The sequence below is a fragment of the Taeniopygia guttata genome, chromosome 15, assembly GCF_048771995.1.
Source record: "Taeniopygia guttata chromosome 15, bTaeGut7.mat, whole genome shotgun sequence".
NCBI lineage: Eukaryota > Metazoa > Chordata > Aves > Passeriformes > Estrildidae > Taeniopygia > Taeniopygia guttata.
Window position 1 is genome coordinate 6,182,559 of NC_133040.1, and position 14,954 is coordinate 6,197,512.

Below are 14,954 nucleotides of genomic sequence, written 5' to 3' on the forward strand. Positions count from 1 at the left end.
GTCCATGTCTTTATCAGATTATGCTGTTAGTTCCTGTTGAAACAAGCCAAAAGATACAAGGTCTCTGCTTCAAAGTGACTGAAGCTTTCTCATGCTCCTACTTGGAGATGTGCTGAGTTTCCCAACAGTAATGATGCACCAAAACAAAATGTGATATTTAAGCAGCAACACTAAAATCTAACACAGTGTGCTTTACGACATTCTGACCTCTTGCAATAATTTCTAAGAAAAGATAAGCTTAAATTATTGAAGCTCCCAGAATCACATTGCAGGAGGAGGCAAACCAGGTTCATTAAAAACAGAACACCTTATGATATACCAGATGTCCTGTGGGCTTATTTGTTTAAAGGACCCAAATATACATTATGTACTTAAAGAAATACTGATAATGAAACAAGCTTGGAACAAAAAGATCTAAGTAAGATAACTGAAACCCAAGGAGAAGGTCCCAACATAAAAAAAAAATACTCCCACGCAGGATAAAAGCAATTTTACACATTGCATCATTTTTGTTTGTTGTTTAACTTTATACAATAATCAATAAATATCAGAACAGTTTTAGCTGAATTTCTACCTCAAAATGAATGGATTTCTATTCAATTTGCTTCCAGCCCATCTCATATATAACATTCAACGTGACTCACAAATCAATTCAAATATTTACATTCCACCATTACAGCTTGGAGAGATAAACTCCATGCCTATATTTAAACAAAAGCAGGCTCCAGTTTCCACAAGCTGTTATACATGAGCAGCACCTTGGGGCTTGCAAGGGTTTCTTGGAACAGCAAGGGACTTCCTTTCCCACAGGGATCAGTGTTTGCCTGCCTGAGTTGTCTTGAAGCACCTGGGCTCTCAAAACCCTGAGTGCTGAGTATGTACAGGCAGCTGCTGGATGCATGATGCATCTGTACAGAGGTACTGAATGCAACACTGGGACAGAGAAGCCAATTACACCACTTGTATCTTACAGTCATCTGTTCTCACCCCTTCCACTAGACTGCACTTTTGAATATTCTTCCTTGCTCTAAGTCAGAGACACATGGAAGAGAAGAACACAACAATAATGAGAATTTCATGCAAAATCTAATAAACCCACATTAAGTGCATGAAAAGCTCATAGGAAATGCATCTGAGCAAGAAATAATTCCAACAAGCACTCAGAAAAAGTGACATTAAGAACTCCAAGGCAAAAACCTGTAGAGCCAAAATGTGCTGAAGTGCTTTTACCGTAAGCGAGCAGCATCTCGGCTGTGCAGCACACAATTCCCAGGTGTGCTGGATTTCCTGGCTACAACACTCACTTCTAGTGTCTATTATCTCTGGAGAACGTATGCCTGGAAGCATCATTCTAGTCCATTCAGTACAACAAAACTCCCAAAACGGAGTGGGAAGAGGAAAAGGCTGAAATGACCAGCTGGATGTGGTGTGTGGCAGAGCCAGCCGTGCTATAGGACTCGCTCACAAACGAGAACAGGGAGGCAGCCATGTGCCTGTGCAGAAATCAAAGGAATAAGAATTAGCACAGAGTCTCCAGCACACAGAGTGTAAATTCTGTTTCTGGAGAGGTTTCAGAGCCAAGAGGAAGGCCCATGAGGAGTGATGGACTCCTGACATGCAGCAATGCCTGGAGGATCTGGAACCCAGGCATGTTAGGAGAGGCTGACTAAACTCACCGGTTTTTATCCTGCACTCCCTACCCCAAGGACAGCAATGTGTGACTGTCTCACAGTCCTGCACACCTCTGCAGCCCTGAGAGCATCTCACAAATGGAGCTGTGGCCAATGTCTGTTTTTTTATGATGAACTGCCTTGGCCAAACTCATGCCAAAAGGTCAGTGGCAGAAATGGGAGTGAAACCCAGGACCATCGAGGCCCTGTGTAGTGCACTATCCATCATCACAGGGCTCTGTAAAGGAAGCCCTGCTTGGCTGGAACCTGTGTTCTGCAATGGTTGGATGTTTTCTAAATTGATAAAGATTTCAATTACATACCCATACCAAAAGGTGCACCCATTAAAAAAATAAGGGAAGAAGTTACAGATCCAATCTCTGTGATCTCCAAGGACTTAGGCTGAAAGGTTTTATTCAGCTGCTCCTGTGCTCCTACTGAAGAAGCAGAGGCACAGGACAGTCTAACCAGAGGCAGCCAGAGATGAAGATGTAAATGCTACATTTGATTACAGTAACCAAGCAGAAATGTAAAAAACATCTCAAATAAAGCACTTCCACATTTTTTTTCAGTTCACTACAACCTTTGGTACAAGGTTGAGTCCATCTGCTGCCTATAGAGTCCCTGGTGAGCAGGCCAAGTAAAGATGCAACACGAATGGCAACTCAAGGCTTAAATTGTTATCAACATTTGCAGCATGAACACAAAGAACACAACACATGCAGAAAGGCAATTGTAAAGTTCTACCTGGGGTTTTAAACTCAAAGCATACTTTTCTAGCTTGAATAACCTGGTCTTAGTTTTACTGTAGATACCAATCAGCTACATGAGCCCAGGTAATGACCTTTATACATTGTCAGAGTATAAAATTTGCAGTTGAAATAAAGCTGTACCCATGAATCTGAGGGCAAAACTGGCATAAACAGAAGTGAGGTCTTTGTGTTAGGTTTCTTCTCACTGCTTCACCAGGAACAGTACAGGTGTTAATCTGCAAATTCATCCTAAGCAGTGTAAATATGACATGAACTCTGGTGCTGTCCTGTATTCAACACACAAGGAAAGTACAGAGCCTTCTGTCAATATCGACACCTCACTCTAAGCTGTTTTAGCTCCCACATCTCTTCAACATCCAGCAGACCAGCAGACAGGACACTATATAAATTCAAGGAGTTGTTTAGAAAGAACTGCTGGAAGAAAGTTTTCCCTCCGTGGAGAACGACAGCACAGCTCAGTGCATTTGAGTTCATTTAACACTGTACTTGTGTCAGCAGCGAGGGAGCCGGGTGGGCAGCGCCGTGCCCTGGATACCGACACATCCCGGCCACTCATCCCGAGGGGAGCTCGACCTGTGCACGAAACTCCTCTCTCCTGCACGGGCTCTACCCCATTCAGAGCATCGCTCCGCACTCCCAGCAGAGCGAAGCGGCCCCGGGCCGTGCCCGGCCGGCGGAACCAGCCCAGCGCTGCCTCGGAGCCCGCAGCCCTCCCTGCAGAGCCCGGCGCGGCTGTGCGCGGCTGTCCGCGGCGAACGCGCCGTGCGGCCGGGCCGGGTCCCCGCCAGCCCCGTCCCGGGACCGAGCTGTGCCCGCGCCGCCTCGGGAACCCGCCCGCTCCGGACACCGCGCTCCGCTCCCGCTCCGGGACGGCGCGGACTTGTTGCTGCCGCTGCCCCCGGCCGCAGCCGCCGTTCCCGGGGCGGCGGAGCTACGGCCCCGCGGCCGCCCGGGGAGCGCCCCGAGGCTCCGCCCGCCCCGCGCCCCCGGCGAGTGCCGCCCGCCGCTCCCCGCCGCACCTGCCCGCCCGGCCCGCCGCACCTGCCGCCCGCCCGGCCCGCGGCACCCGCTGCCCGCCCGGCCTCACCATTGTGGTTGACCCAGGTCGGCTTCAGCAGCTTCATTGTTCCCCGCCCGGGGCCCCCGCCGGCCTCCGCCCTCGGGACCCCAGGGCGGCTCCGCCCGGGCTGCCTCCGCGGCCGCGGCGCTCAGCGGCGGCCGGCCACCATGGGCCCGCGCCCGGCGCCGCAGTGCCCGCGCCCCCGGCCGGCCCGAGCCGCCTCAGCGCCGCTCCATGTCCCGGTGCCGCCGCCCCGCCGCATCCCCCGCCCGGCGCCGCCGGCGATCCGGCACCGCCGGAACTCGGCGCCTGGCAACCGCCTAACCGGCCCGACGGGAAACAGCGCCCCCGACCCCGCCGTTCCGCCGCCCTGCAGCGCGGCCGGGCGCCCCCTGCCGGGCGGAGCGGGGCGGTGCCGCGAGGGGCGCCCTCCGGAACGTTGGTGCGCCGGAACGGGGGACGCGGGGTCGGAGCGCGGCCGGCGGGGCCGCGGCGCGGCGCGGGGCCATGTGGGCGGCGGCGGCGGCGGCGCGGGGGCTCCGCGGGACTCGGCTCAGGTAGGGCCGGGACCGCGCTCCGGGACCGCGGGGAGGGAGCCCGGGGAGCGCCCCTCAGCCACAGTGCCTGCCCAGCCCGCTCCCGCCCGTTCCTGGGGCTGGTCCCGGGCTGGGCCCCTGCAGCTGGGCCGGTTCGTCCTCCCGTGACAGCCGCCGGGATACGACAGCCGGCACCGCTCTCCTAATCTGAACGGCGGTGGTCTGACCTCTCCCGTACCAGCTCCTCAAAGGGGTCATTGCCAGAGCTTAGAATTAAACTGCTATAACCTATCCAAAAACTGTATCTTTTTCACCCCTCGGCACCCTGGTGGGCTCACACCCACCAGTCCATATTTGGGATCAGTTACCTAGATCAAGGGTTTGAGGTCATCTCTAGGCAAACGCTGTGTCCTGCCATGGATGAAGTGGCCGAAGATGGTTCAAAACTCCTCGCTGTAAAATGTGAATAACAAACAGCTCCTGTTTAGAATCAATGACACCAGTCAGTTCCTCCTCATGCCTTATGTTATTTTTCCTCCTGCAGCCCCCTGGCTGTCCCGCTCCGAGGGAGTCACTGGCAGAGCTCATTGCTGGAGTTCAGGACATCCCTCCCTGTGAGGTGAGTGCAGCTTTCTTGGAGTTACACAGACGTGTTCTCATCCATTGGGGGAACACAAATTTAACCTTTAACTATACATGTTTAATTCTCTATACGCCAAAGCGGTTGGGAACTGTCAGCCTCTTGTGGAGAGTTCAGGGGTGATACAATTACCACTTTGTGCTTGTGGGGAGCACAGCCACAGAACGCAGCTGGAAACGTGGGGATTGATGCAGTGCTCCAGAATTCCCTGCTGGGCAACATCACTGAAAGCCTGGCTGAACCAGAAATGCTTTGCTGTGAAGGCAGAGACAGCCTATGTGTATTGCTGTACAACGTTTTAGTGTCTGTGTTTTGTTTTGATGCAGCTTGATTTAAAATACCCGGGGACTGTTTCACACCATAAATTCTGTTTGTTCAGTCTGCCAGGCAGGAATGAGGGTCACTTTGTAGAGTGTGCAATGGTATCTTGGATCTGCATGGAGAAGTAACATCTACAGCCTGAACTTGGCTCCACATGCAGAAATTTTAGAAGCATGTATAAAACCACTTGAAGTCTTTAATGTGAAATTACAGGAATATCTGTTAAAGGCCAGGTTGGGTGGGGCTTGGAGCAACCTGGTCTAGTGAAAGGTTTCTCTGCCCATGGCAGGGGATTAGAACCATGTGAGGCTTCAGGTCCTTTTTCCAGCACAAGCCACTTGTATGACAGACCTGCTAGGCTGCACTCTGAGCTAGTTAAAACAATTCTGTTTTTTGTGGAATCTCCTCAGGTCATTGTGATGTTCAGCACAAAGTTTCTTTTCCCAGGCAGTTGCAGTTCTCTCTACAGAAAATCTCAGCAGACCTGTCACTGGCTCCTGGAAATTATATTACTTGAATAAAGCTAATGGCTGGAACTCGTGTCAGGGACAAATTAAGCAATGGAAAAGAAAATGAAAGTTGTTGGTGTTGAATTAAAGGACAAAATATCTTCTTTCATTTGCTATTTTCCTTGTAGAGCACAACCAAAGAAGAAAAAGAAAGTGGATGTGAAGAAAGAGCAAGCACAGAAGGAGCGTATGAAGAAAAAGCTTAAAAAGTTGGAAAAAGCTGCCCCAGAACTGATTCCAATTGAGGATTTTATAACACCATTGAAGTACTCAGAGAGCAACAGGTCAGTGGGTCTGTCTTTCACCATGCACCTGCACTCACAGTGAACTTCTTTCTCTGCACAACTGCAACATGGTGCTAGCCTTGGTACAAAACCATACCCACTTCCATCAGGCCAAAAATGTGGAAAGGAAATATTGTTTGTTCTTGCTAAAAATAATGAAAACCAGTGCATTTCCTGTTAGAGTCACTGGAAGTCCTCACAGACTGACTAAATTATTAGTGAATTCGGTGTATTCTCTGGGTTTGGTGGGGATTTTTTGCCTGGTGGTGGGATTTCTAGTTTTAGTTTGGTTTTGGAGTCAGGCTGTTTCTCCACTACAGTGTTGTCCTTCTGTTCATCAGGGTGCGAAGTCTTCCTGCGCTTTCTCCTGAAGAGTCTGAAAGAAGAGTTCTACTTTTGAAGAAGTGGTGTGTGTTTAAGCAGAAACAAGATGAGGCAGAAAAGAATGCAATTAAATCCCTTGTAGAATCTCAGCAGGAGGCACTGAAGGAGCTGCAGCTGGAATCTGAGGAGCTGTACCAGGCAGCAATCAGGAGGGACGAGGAGCTCTTCCCCTTCCAGAGGGAGGGACCCAGTTACACCCCTCCCCTTCCTGGCTACGATCCCCCGGAAGGAAAGTGCATTGACATCACCAAGGTGTACACACAGTGACAGGGGAGCTCCTGCTTCAGCTGCCAGCAGGTGCTCAGCAACTGAAGGAACAAAGATTGGAGTAATAAACAATTTTTCCTGCAGGTTACAACGCTGCAGGATGTGACTGTAAAAAAAAAAAAAAAGAAAAAGTATCTCTGTTTTAATGACTATCCAGGTAATAACACACCTAGCAAAGCTACACGACCTTACACAGTGGCAAAACAAATTTTAAAATTGTCTTATATTGCCATGTAACTGTTGTTTGCCCTAATACAAACAAACCAGATCTCTCTCTCTACATTCACTTAAACTTTTATTTTTTAGTAGTTTTGAATACTGTCACAACACACACCACCAGTCGAGAGCAGTTCCACAGAGGGGGAGTTTCAGGGTGTGCAGCCCACGGGTGAAAAGCTGTTCAACTACCACAACCCTGATTCTGGGAAGTGTCTTTTAAATGCCAGTGTTTGGGATTGTCCTGAGCCTGCAAGGAACAGTCCCAGCTTGGGTTTTTTCCCCCTTCTGGCAGGCCGGGAGTGAGTACCTTTTTCCAGAAGTGCTCAATGCCAGCTGATAGGGCAAGAGGCCCTCAGAGCTAGAAAGGCATCTTGAAAGATGCCTGCTGAGATGAAATCCTGAAGTGTAAGTCAGCAGTAAAAGCCCACAATCAAATTAAGCACCTCAAATCTCCCTTTAGAAATATTCAGGGCTTAAATCAAATTTCAGAATTTTTGAGTGAGTGCTAAAGTATTGTAGGGCAGAGCAACAGTTGAATAACTTCAAGATGATGTGGAAGGAAAAAAAAAGGTCAGCATAATTCTGAATTGTGTATTATGTTACTGACCAAACACAGAAAACAGTCTTGTTAATTTGATTTGTCGTGGTCAAGTGGTAGATACCAGTCAGGTGGGGGGCTCTTCCTGGGCTTCCACACTGGAGCATATTTCTGTTTTTCCATAACTCGAGCTCTTTCACTCTTGCACAAAGCTTCCTGAAATACAGGAAAAAAAATATTATCATAATAGTACTAGATGTTCCAGTTATACAGAGCTGATTTCCTACTCTAAATATTTGAGATAAAAGAAGAAATAAAAGTTTATCATGCTTAAGCAGAAGTGCTAAATGTTATCTATGTAAACCAGAACACAAGTTTTTAACTAAGTCATATTTATATTTTGCCTCTGGCTCCTAAGTTACAAAGGAAACTCGCACTGCTGTGGAACCCTCCGGAGCCTGTGCCGCAGGGCTGGTGTCGCGCAGTGTCCGCGGGGCTGGAGCCAGGGGCATTTCTACACGCCCCAAGAACGCCTTTCCCTGTGACGTGGCGGATTTTCCTTTTAGGAGGGAAACGTCAGAGTATTTATAGCTGAAAACACTCCCTGGATCCTCCACTGGACTTTAAGACAACCTGCCCACCTCCGGCGCCTGCTTTCCCAAACCCTCCCCAAGGCCGGCAGGCCGGGAGCGGAGCGGAGCGGAGCGGGGCCGGTACCTGCGCGGCGGCGGCGCGGTCCCTCTCCCAGGCGCGGCAGGCCTCGTAGTCCTCCCGCCAGCGGCCGCAGTCCGGCAGCTCCCCGTGCGCGTAGTAGTGGTGGAAAGCGTGGCGCAGGCCGCGGCAGTGCTTCCACTCCCCCCAGTAGTCCTCGCACGAGCGCGGCGGCTGCGGACGAACATGGGCGGGCAGCACCGGGTCCCGCCGGGCAGCACCGGGCCCCGCCGGGCAGCACCGGGCCCCGCCGGGCAGCACCGGGCCCCGCCGGGCAGCACCGGGCCCCGCCGGGCAGCACCGGGCCCCGCCCGACCCCGACCCAGATCCCGATCCCGGCCCCGCCGCCCCCGGCCCGCTCACCCGCCAGGAGCCGCCCGTGCCCGCCATGCTCCCCGCCGCCAATGGCCACCGCGCTTACAGCAGCGCCCGAGGCCGCGGCCAATGGCGAGGGGCGGCACAAAGCGGCCCCGAGCCCGGCAGCCAATGGCTGCGCGGCACGTGACCAGCGCAGGCCGGGCCGGCCCTCGGCCTGTCAGAATCACCACACACGGACGCAGCTGGGAACGAGGAACTTTTACTCTGAGGAGTAAAAACTACACAGGGTTGTACCCGGGTACGCTCGCCGGCAGCCGAGAGGGCGCACAGGATACACTTGCACCGTTCCAAAGTGGGCAGTACAGCTGCGTCCCTCCTCTCCCTATACGTGCCAAGAGATTGCTACACTACGTTATAGTATTTGAACTATTAAAAGGCATGTTATTAATTATAAATATAAAAAGCAATTACAGGGGGTTTGCTTAGAGTGATTAATAACCCAACACCTGAAGCTAAAGCTCAAAGAAACTCCCTGCACTAAAATCCTAAACACCAAAGTCACCCTTCATTTGCACCACACTGAAAAGCTGATCTGAAATTGTGGCAAAATATATATAAAGGGAGGAAAATACCAAGCACAGAGCAACATGAGATCATCATCACTCAGGAGATGCGGGGAAGATGTAGTCTAAGAACTGGACCCTTAATAAGGTAGAGCTTGTTAGTTCTGCCACCAGGTTTACCACAGATCTGCATTCCCCTCTTTACAACACATACAAAAAAGCTTCTTCCAAATTCCCAGAACTTAATTTTCAGCTGAAAATTAAGACAGTCTGACAGCTCCAGATCTAAACATGAAATCAAAACCAAAACACCTATTAAGTGCTCCTGTGTTGCAAAACAATCTCTCAACTGCAATTACTAAGATCCAAGATGCTGCACCTGTAATTTTATTTTCTCCCTAACTAGCTGAAGGTACCACAACTTAGGGCTTTCTTCCTTTTTTGCGCAGAGACTGGCCTTCTCCTGAAAAGGCAATAAACCGGCTTCCAGATTCATCCTGGAAAAAAGAAAGGGAAAAAAGGTTTTACCTCTTGGCTCACTGCTTATGTATGATGAAAGCTGAACAATTGTTAGCAAGAATGCTCCATCAGAGCATTGTGTAGACATTTCACATCCTTAATTTAGATAAAAAGCACTTTCTTTCTGAAAATAAAATAGTAGCATTTTGGTGACTTTTCAGCCAAGTGGCTTAATAAACTGACACCAGGCCAATCTTCCATCAGTAACAAGAGTATCAGAGGTTGCTTCACATGACTCAAACCATTCTAAACTACTACCACTTTTTAATGGAAGCATGCTGTAAAAAAATCAAGGGAAAAGACAGAGGGACCAGACTTGCATCTTAGTTCTAATGTTTTAATTCTGTGCAAAACTGGGGAGGATTCAACTTTATATACCTCTTCTACTTTCTTGACCAGTGGACGTGAATTCCGAATGAATGTGATTCTACCAATCTTGAAGTCATAGTTGGGAATTCCTCTGGAAAAGAAGGATAAAAACATTATGTTTATATACTGTTGAATTTGCCACAGAGAGACCTATTCTGAATTGGACACAAAGACACCTACTCTGTGTCTGTCAGTGTAATACCAACACTGACTGCACATTTTCATTTCTAAATAACTCCAGAGTTAAAGCACTGAATTATTTTCTGAAGATAGGCACAGATTGCAGAAGTAAATAATCAAATACTGGAGTTGTTGTGGAAGCTTGGCCACAGGTATGTTTCTACTAGCCTGTGGATAAGAAAGACTTTATTTTCTAAAGCAAACTCATAACAAAATTAGTTAGTTTGTTTATATTGCAGAAGCAGGGAAAAAAAACCAAACTCTGCTCAAACACTATACTTCACTGGCTTACAAGTGAATGATACCTTCGGATGTCTCCTGGTTTAATTGGTGAGGGACTGGGCTCCACACCTTTCTTCTTGCCATCCAGTCTGTTCCCAGATCCAGAGAATGCCTGTGGATACATAACCAGTTTTAATTGAACTCCTGGCATTTGAAAGCACACCACACAAGGACATTATATCTGTAAAATCTTACAGCAATTTTTATTTAGTTATTTAATTCAGCATGTTTCTTTTTGGCACATATAAGCTGATGAATCATGGGTGTAGGAGTCTGTTTCAACCTCTCATCTGCCCTTTGCAGAGAACAATTCATGCTGCTCCTGGCTGTGATGACACAAAACATTCACAGGCACTTGCCAGTTAAATAACAAGCACAGTACCTAAGAACAGGTAGTGATATTTTGCAGTTGTTCAGAACAACTTTCCCTCCCCATTTTACAGCATTCAGAAACCAGCAGAAACACGGCACTTACACGAAATCCTATATCGCTCACATACCCACTGTGGTCTGCTTCCACGTCCTGTGAGGGGAGAAACAAGTTAATGTTGTTTCTGTTCTGACATGTACATGCCACAAAAACAGTTCCAAATATTTCTGGCCAAACAAAACTTCAGAACAATCACTTTCCCAAAACAACAGTTGGTAAACACCAGTATCCTAAGTAACACATGCAAAGGCTTCTGGCAAGTAAAATTTACTCCACAGAATTTATTTAAAAAAAAAAAAAATTATATTGGCACTCCCCCCACAGTCAACAGTGACTGCTAGGGGATGCATTTTGGAAGAACAAAAGTTTAACGTACTGCGGTCTCTTCATGTTGTGCACTTCTTTCTGGTTCTTTGTATCCCAAAGGAGCATCAAAATCCACCTATTTACAGAAGAAGCATGAAAAAAACCCATTATTAATATTTTTCTTTAAATTACAAGCTTTATACTACTATTCCTCAAAACTCCATGAACTATTACCACTACGTTTGAGCTAAAAAGAACTACGGTTTGGTTGTTAAACATTTTAACTCAGAACTAAAAAAGGACCACGCCTACTAGGAATTAACCTTAGCATGTAGTGGAAACAAAGCAGTAAAACAGCTCCACAATATCAGTGGAGTGTGAGTCAAGACAAGGCTATTAAATAAAACTCAGATAAAACATGCCAAAGCTAAACATTAAATTCTAGGCATGGCAGTCACCTGATGGTGCATGAAGTGCTAATCAGGATCACAGAAGGGGTTACAAAGGCACATGAGTTCTCCCAAGTGAGTCATCTTCCCTACCCCATGGATTGCACCTTTCTTGCACCATCAGCTGGGCTGGGTGTGCAGAGCTATCACTGCCTTCCCCTCTGGGGAGGACACAGTTAGGGCAGGTTTTCCCCATCAGCTTTAACTTACGTTCATATCACACTCTATGATGGACACAGCCTTATCTGGTTTGGTCTCCATTACCCGAAGCTCGTAGATCTGAAACAGTCATAGATATTTTAAGATTGCATTATGTGTAAGGAAAGCATACCTAAACCTTCCCCTCCAGACCTGAAGTAAGTACTCTTTAGGTTGAGGACTAGATATTGCAGGGTCTCTACAGAATTTAAAAGCAAAAGTGTTTAACTTAGAAGCCAGAGAACCCATTACTGCACCTTGCTGCACTCTTACTGTACTTTAACCTCCATTTTTGAAAACAAATTCTGAATTTAGGATAAATTCTTTCCCTTCACTTGTAAAACCTTCAACAGCACAAACATTTTCTTGTGAGTGCAAAGAAATTTAAACAGCAGCTCAGAAAACGACTTAGCTGACTCCTTTTTCCCTCCAACAGAAAGCCAACTGTGAAATCTGTCACATGGGATTACTTGTCCAAAACACTGCACAGCTGAGTTAATTGTTTTAATACCAACATCCAACAACTGAACTTAGTCTACAACCCTCAGCCCTACACTGTACCTTTTCATTGTAGTTGATGGCAATCACATCCCCAGTAGTTAGACAGGCAAAGTTCCTCAACGCATTTTCCAGTCTTTGCAGTACATTAAGATGAAATATTTGTTTTCAGTGAAACATCAAAGCCTTAAAGTCACCATACTGTAGATCACTAATCCTTAGTTTCTCAAACATGGTCTAAAAGCCATCAGTACTGCATATGGGATTTTAGGATGTATAAATTCTTCACAGGGACACTCAAAACTCATTGTATTTTAAGCCAACACTCCTCCTTCTTCAGACCACAATTCGTTCCAACAGCTGACCACATCTCTGTACATCAGCTCTCCATCGCTTCTGTTTTCAGAAGGGCCAGCAGTGGCCATGTACTACTGGAAGTGTATGAGCCACACATGAAAAGCTCACTCTGTTTCATCATTCCAATTTGGAAGCAAATTTTTTCCCCCCTTATTCCATAATTGATTAGGAAGGATACACAGCTTTGGGATTGGTGATATCAAGAAAATCTGGACTTTGTGGCTGAAATTTTGAGTAAGTAGCAACTTGCAGATTCACACTCTCCACTTGCACCAGGCCTCCTTCTTCCAGCAGCAAATTCTGCATCATCTGCAAGAATGGAAACAAACACGAAGCCCCATCAACGTGTCTGATGTTTCAAATCTCTCTCCTGTGTATATCAGCTCTTGTGTATATTCAATTTCAGGAAAAACAGTCATGTGCATGTTAAAAGCAGTCTGCTTTGCTAAGTTAAACTTCTGCAGAAGGAAGCCTGAGCCAGAACTGAAGGCTGTTGTAGGAACACAACCAGCAGACAGGCACTGTCAGGAAACATTCACGTCCTTAATATTAAATGTGGCAACTCCCTAATCCTACTTTTCAGGTTCTGACAGTCCAGCATGAGGCAGCTCACCCAGTGTGGAAGGTAACAGATGCCCTCATCAGCCACAAACTCGAGCACTCCACAGTGAGTCATTCGGTCTGAGTTCTTGTTGGTCAGCTTGAACAGCATGGGGTAAGTTATATTAAGGCGGCCTAGTGAGAAAGGAGAAAAAAGTTTGCTTTGTTAAACGCCCCTCTGAAAGCCTCTGAAGCTTTCAGAGATCACTCACCAAGAGAATGGGCCAGACCATAGGAGAGGATTTCCCTCACACCAATATCCCAACTGCTCAAAACAACAGAGAAAGCAGATGTACAACTCCAGTGTTGGCATGGCACTCAGAACTTCAAATGCTCAGGGAGCCCAATATTTCAGATGTCTGTGCTTGAAGGCAGACAAGTCCCATGAATTCTGACAGAAAAAATACCTTCAAAATACATTTTTTAAACTAATTATTCTCACAGTACCTAATTAAGACTTAAATAAATACGTAAAATACTGTGGTATTTGCCTACGCATTTGCTCCTATTTCTAATGTTGTTATTCCAGAATAATGCATTCACTTACTGAGTTGATCCAAAGCTGATGGTGGCATAATTACTGCAGAAATAAATAAGAATGTGAAATTAGGAAAAGTACATCTGTATAAGAGTACATAACACACAATTTTATCCTTCCTTTCTCTAAAATTTCTTTTAAAAAAAGGGCAGATTCTAAAATCTTCTAATTCATTTTTAGACAGAGAGTTCAGTAGAATCAGTCATGACAAATATCCCTGCTATATGGAGATTTCAGAATTACAATCAGAGAAAAAATAAAAGAGAAGACAAGGTTTTACAATACTATTACTAAAGAATTATTTTCCCAAAGCTAATTTTATTCGATAGGGCTCACGACTCAAAACAACATAGCATTAGTCTGACACCTTGAAAACTAAGTTACTTTCTTTCTACAAATTAAAAAGTGCAACAGGGTGCAGGGGAGAAACTCCTTACTCATAAACTTCCATGGCTCACACTAGATACAAGATTTTAAGCAGAAACTTGTAGAAGAAGCCTGCTCCTTCTGATACACATAAACCCTGAGCCGGTAATCATTTTTAGTTACCGAGTAATGCAATGGCACATGACCCCTCCTCCTTCCTCAAACCCAACCCAGGGTGCTCAGCACTCTGTCACCGTGTTTTCAATATTCCTCCTGCCTTGGCCAAAAGCTGCAAGACTTGACACTATTCAAAAACACTCTTCTAACAGTTTATTAGTCAAAATAAAACATGCACATACTCTTCCCGCCTTTCTCCACATCTGACCTGTCATTAGGTCCGGCAAGCATGGATACTGAGAAGCAGCGGTACTGGGTTGAAAAACGGTTCTGGAACACCCGGGGAATGGGGTGGTCAAACATATTAAAAGAGAACTAGAGGGGGAAAAACAACACACAGAGAAGAACGCAGTCATCAGTATCTAGAGCACACAAAGCGTCACAGCACCCACTGAGGGCTCCTGAAGTGTCGCCGCCGTGACGCGGCCCCTCCCGGCCGCCCCCCGCTCTCACCATGACGGCGGCGGCGGCGGGCGCTCCCTCGGAGCCGCCGGGCCGGGCCAGCGCCGCTCGATCCCTCACGGGCCGTGCCGGGCCCCACCCAGGCCCCGCCCCTCCCAGCGTGCCGCGCGGCGCCGCCCGCACGGGCTGCCATTGCGAGTGAGGGCGGAAAATGGGCCCTCGCGCCCTCCGACGCGACCATCGCCAGGAGTCCTTCCTGCTCGCTCGGCTTCTCTTCGGTCACTGGGTGTTGATGCGGCCCTGCTGCCCCTTCTCCGGCTCCCTTTAATGGCAAAGCTTACAACTCGCCCTCAGAAAAGATGGCGGACATGGCGACAAAACCCGGCCAGGGTGCTTCCGGCCGAGGCCCTCTTATGATTGGCCAGCAGCGAGCATCGTCACCGCATTCTCCGCATCCCATTGGCGAAGCCCAGGAAAGGACTTGGCATCT

General features: G+C 47.6%; 4 protein-coding genes across 5 annotated transcripts in view; 1 reads left to right on the forward strand and 3 right to left on the reverse strand.

Annotated features, from left to right (window-relative positions):
• HIRA (histone cell cycle regulator) overlaps positions 1 to 3,701 on the reverse strand; it is a 31,849-nt gene extending 28,148 nt beyond the window's left edge. For both annotated transcript variants that reach the window (XM_030286054.4, XM_030286053.4), the window contains exon 1: positions 3,531 to 3,701. In XM_030286054.4, coding sequence (XP_030141914.4) covers positions 3,531 to 3,567 — 37 coding nt within the window. In that variant the 5' untranslated portion in view covers positions 3,568 to 3,701. The remainder of the gene's footprint in view (positions 1 to 3,530) is intronic.
• Positions 3,702 to 3,903: 202 nt separating this feature from the next.
• Positions 3,904 to 6,724, forward strand: MRPL40 (mitochondrial ribosomal protein L40). The gene is made up of 4 exons (XM_030286057.4): positions 3,904 to 4,060; positions 4,584 to 4,658; positions 5,638 to 5,793; positions 6,135 to 6,724. Exons 1-4 carry the CDS (start codon positions 4,011 to 4,013, stop codon positions 6,442 to 6,444), a joined length of 591 nt encoding a protein of 196 aa, XP_030141917.4. The 5' UTR covers positions 3,904 to 4,010; the 3' UTR covers positions 6,445 to 6,724.
• C15H22orf39 (chromosome 15 C22orf39 homolog) lies at positions 6,723 to 8,418 on the reverse strand. The gene is made up of 3 exons (XM_030286058.4): positions 8,276 to 8,418; positions 7,919 to 8,086; positions 6,723 to 7,417 (listed from the first exon to the last, which is right to left on the reverse strand). The coding sequence occupies exons 1-3, from the start codon at positions 8,300 to 8,302 to the stop codon at positions 7,292 to 7,294; spliced, it is 321 nt and encodes a 106-aa protein (XP_030141918.1). The 5' UTR covers positions 8,303 to 8,418; the 3' UTR covers positions 6,723 to 7,291.
• Positions 8,419 to 8,473: 55 nt separating this feature from the next.
• UFD1 (ubiquitin recognition factor in ER associated degradation 1) lies at positions 8,474 to 14,671 on the reverse strand. Its single transcript, XM_002195467.6, has 12 exons — positions 14,516 to 14,671; positions 14,245 to 14,377; positions 13,529 to 13,561; positions 12,995 to 13,116; positions 12,560 to 12,690; positions 12,088 to 12,160; positions 11,539 to 11,607; positions 10,950 to 11,015; positions 10,619 to 10,666; positions 10,167 to 10,255; positions 9,691 to 9,772; positions 8,474 to 9,290 (listed from the first exon to the last, which is right to left on the reverse strand). The coding sequence occupies exons 1-12, from the start codon at positions 14,516 to 14,518 to the stop codon at positions 9,216 to 9,218; spliced, it is 924 nt and encodes a 307-aa protein (XP_002195503.2). The 5' UTR covers positions 14,519 to 14,671; the 3' UTR covers positions 8,474 to 9,215.
• Positions 14,672 to 14,954: the final 283 nt, after the last annotated feature.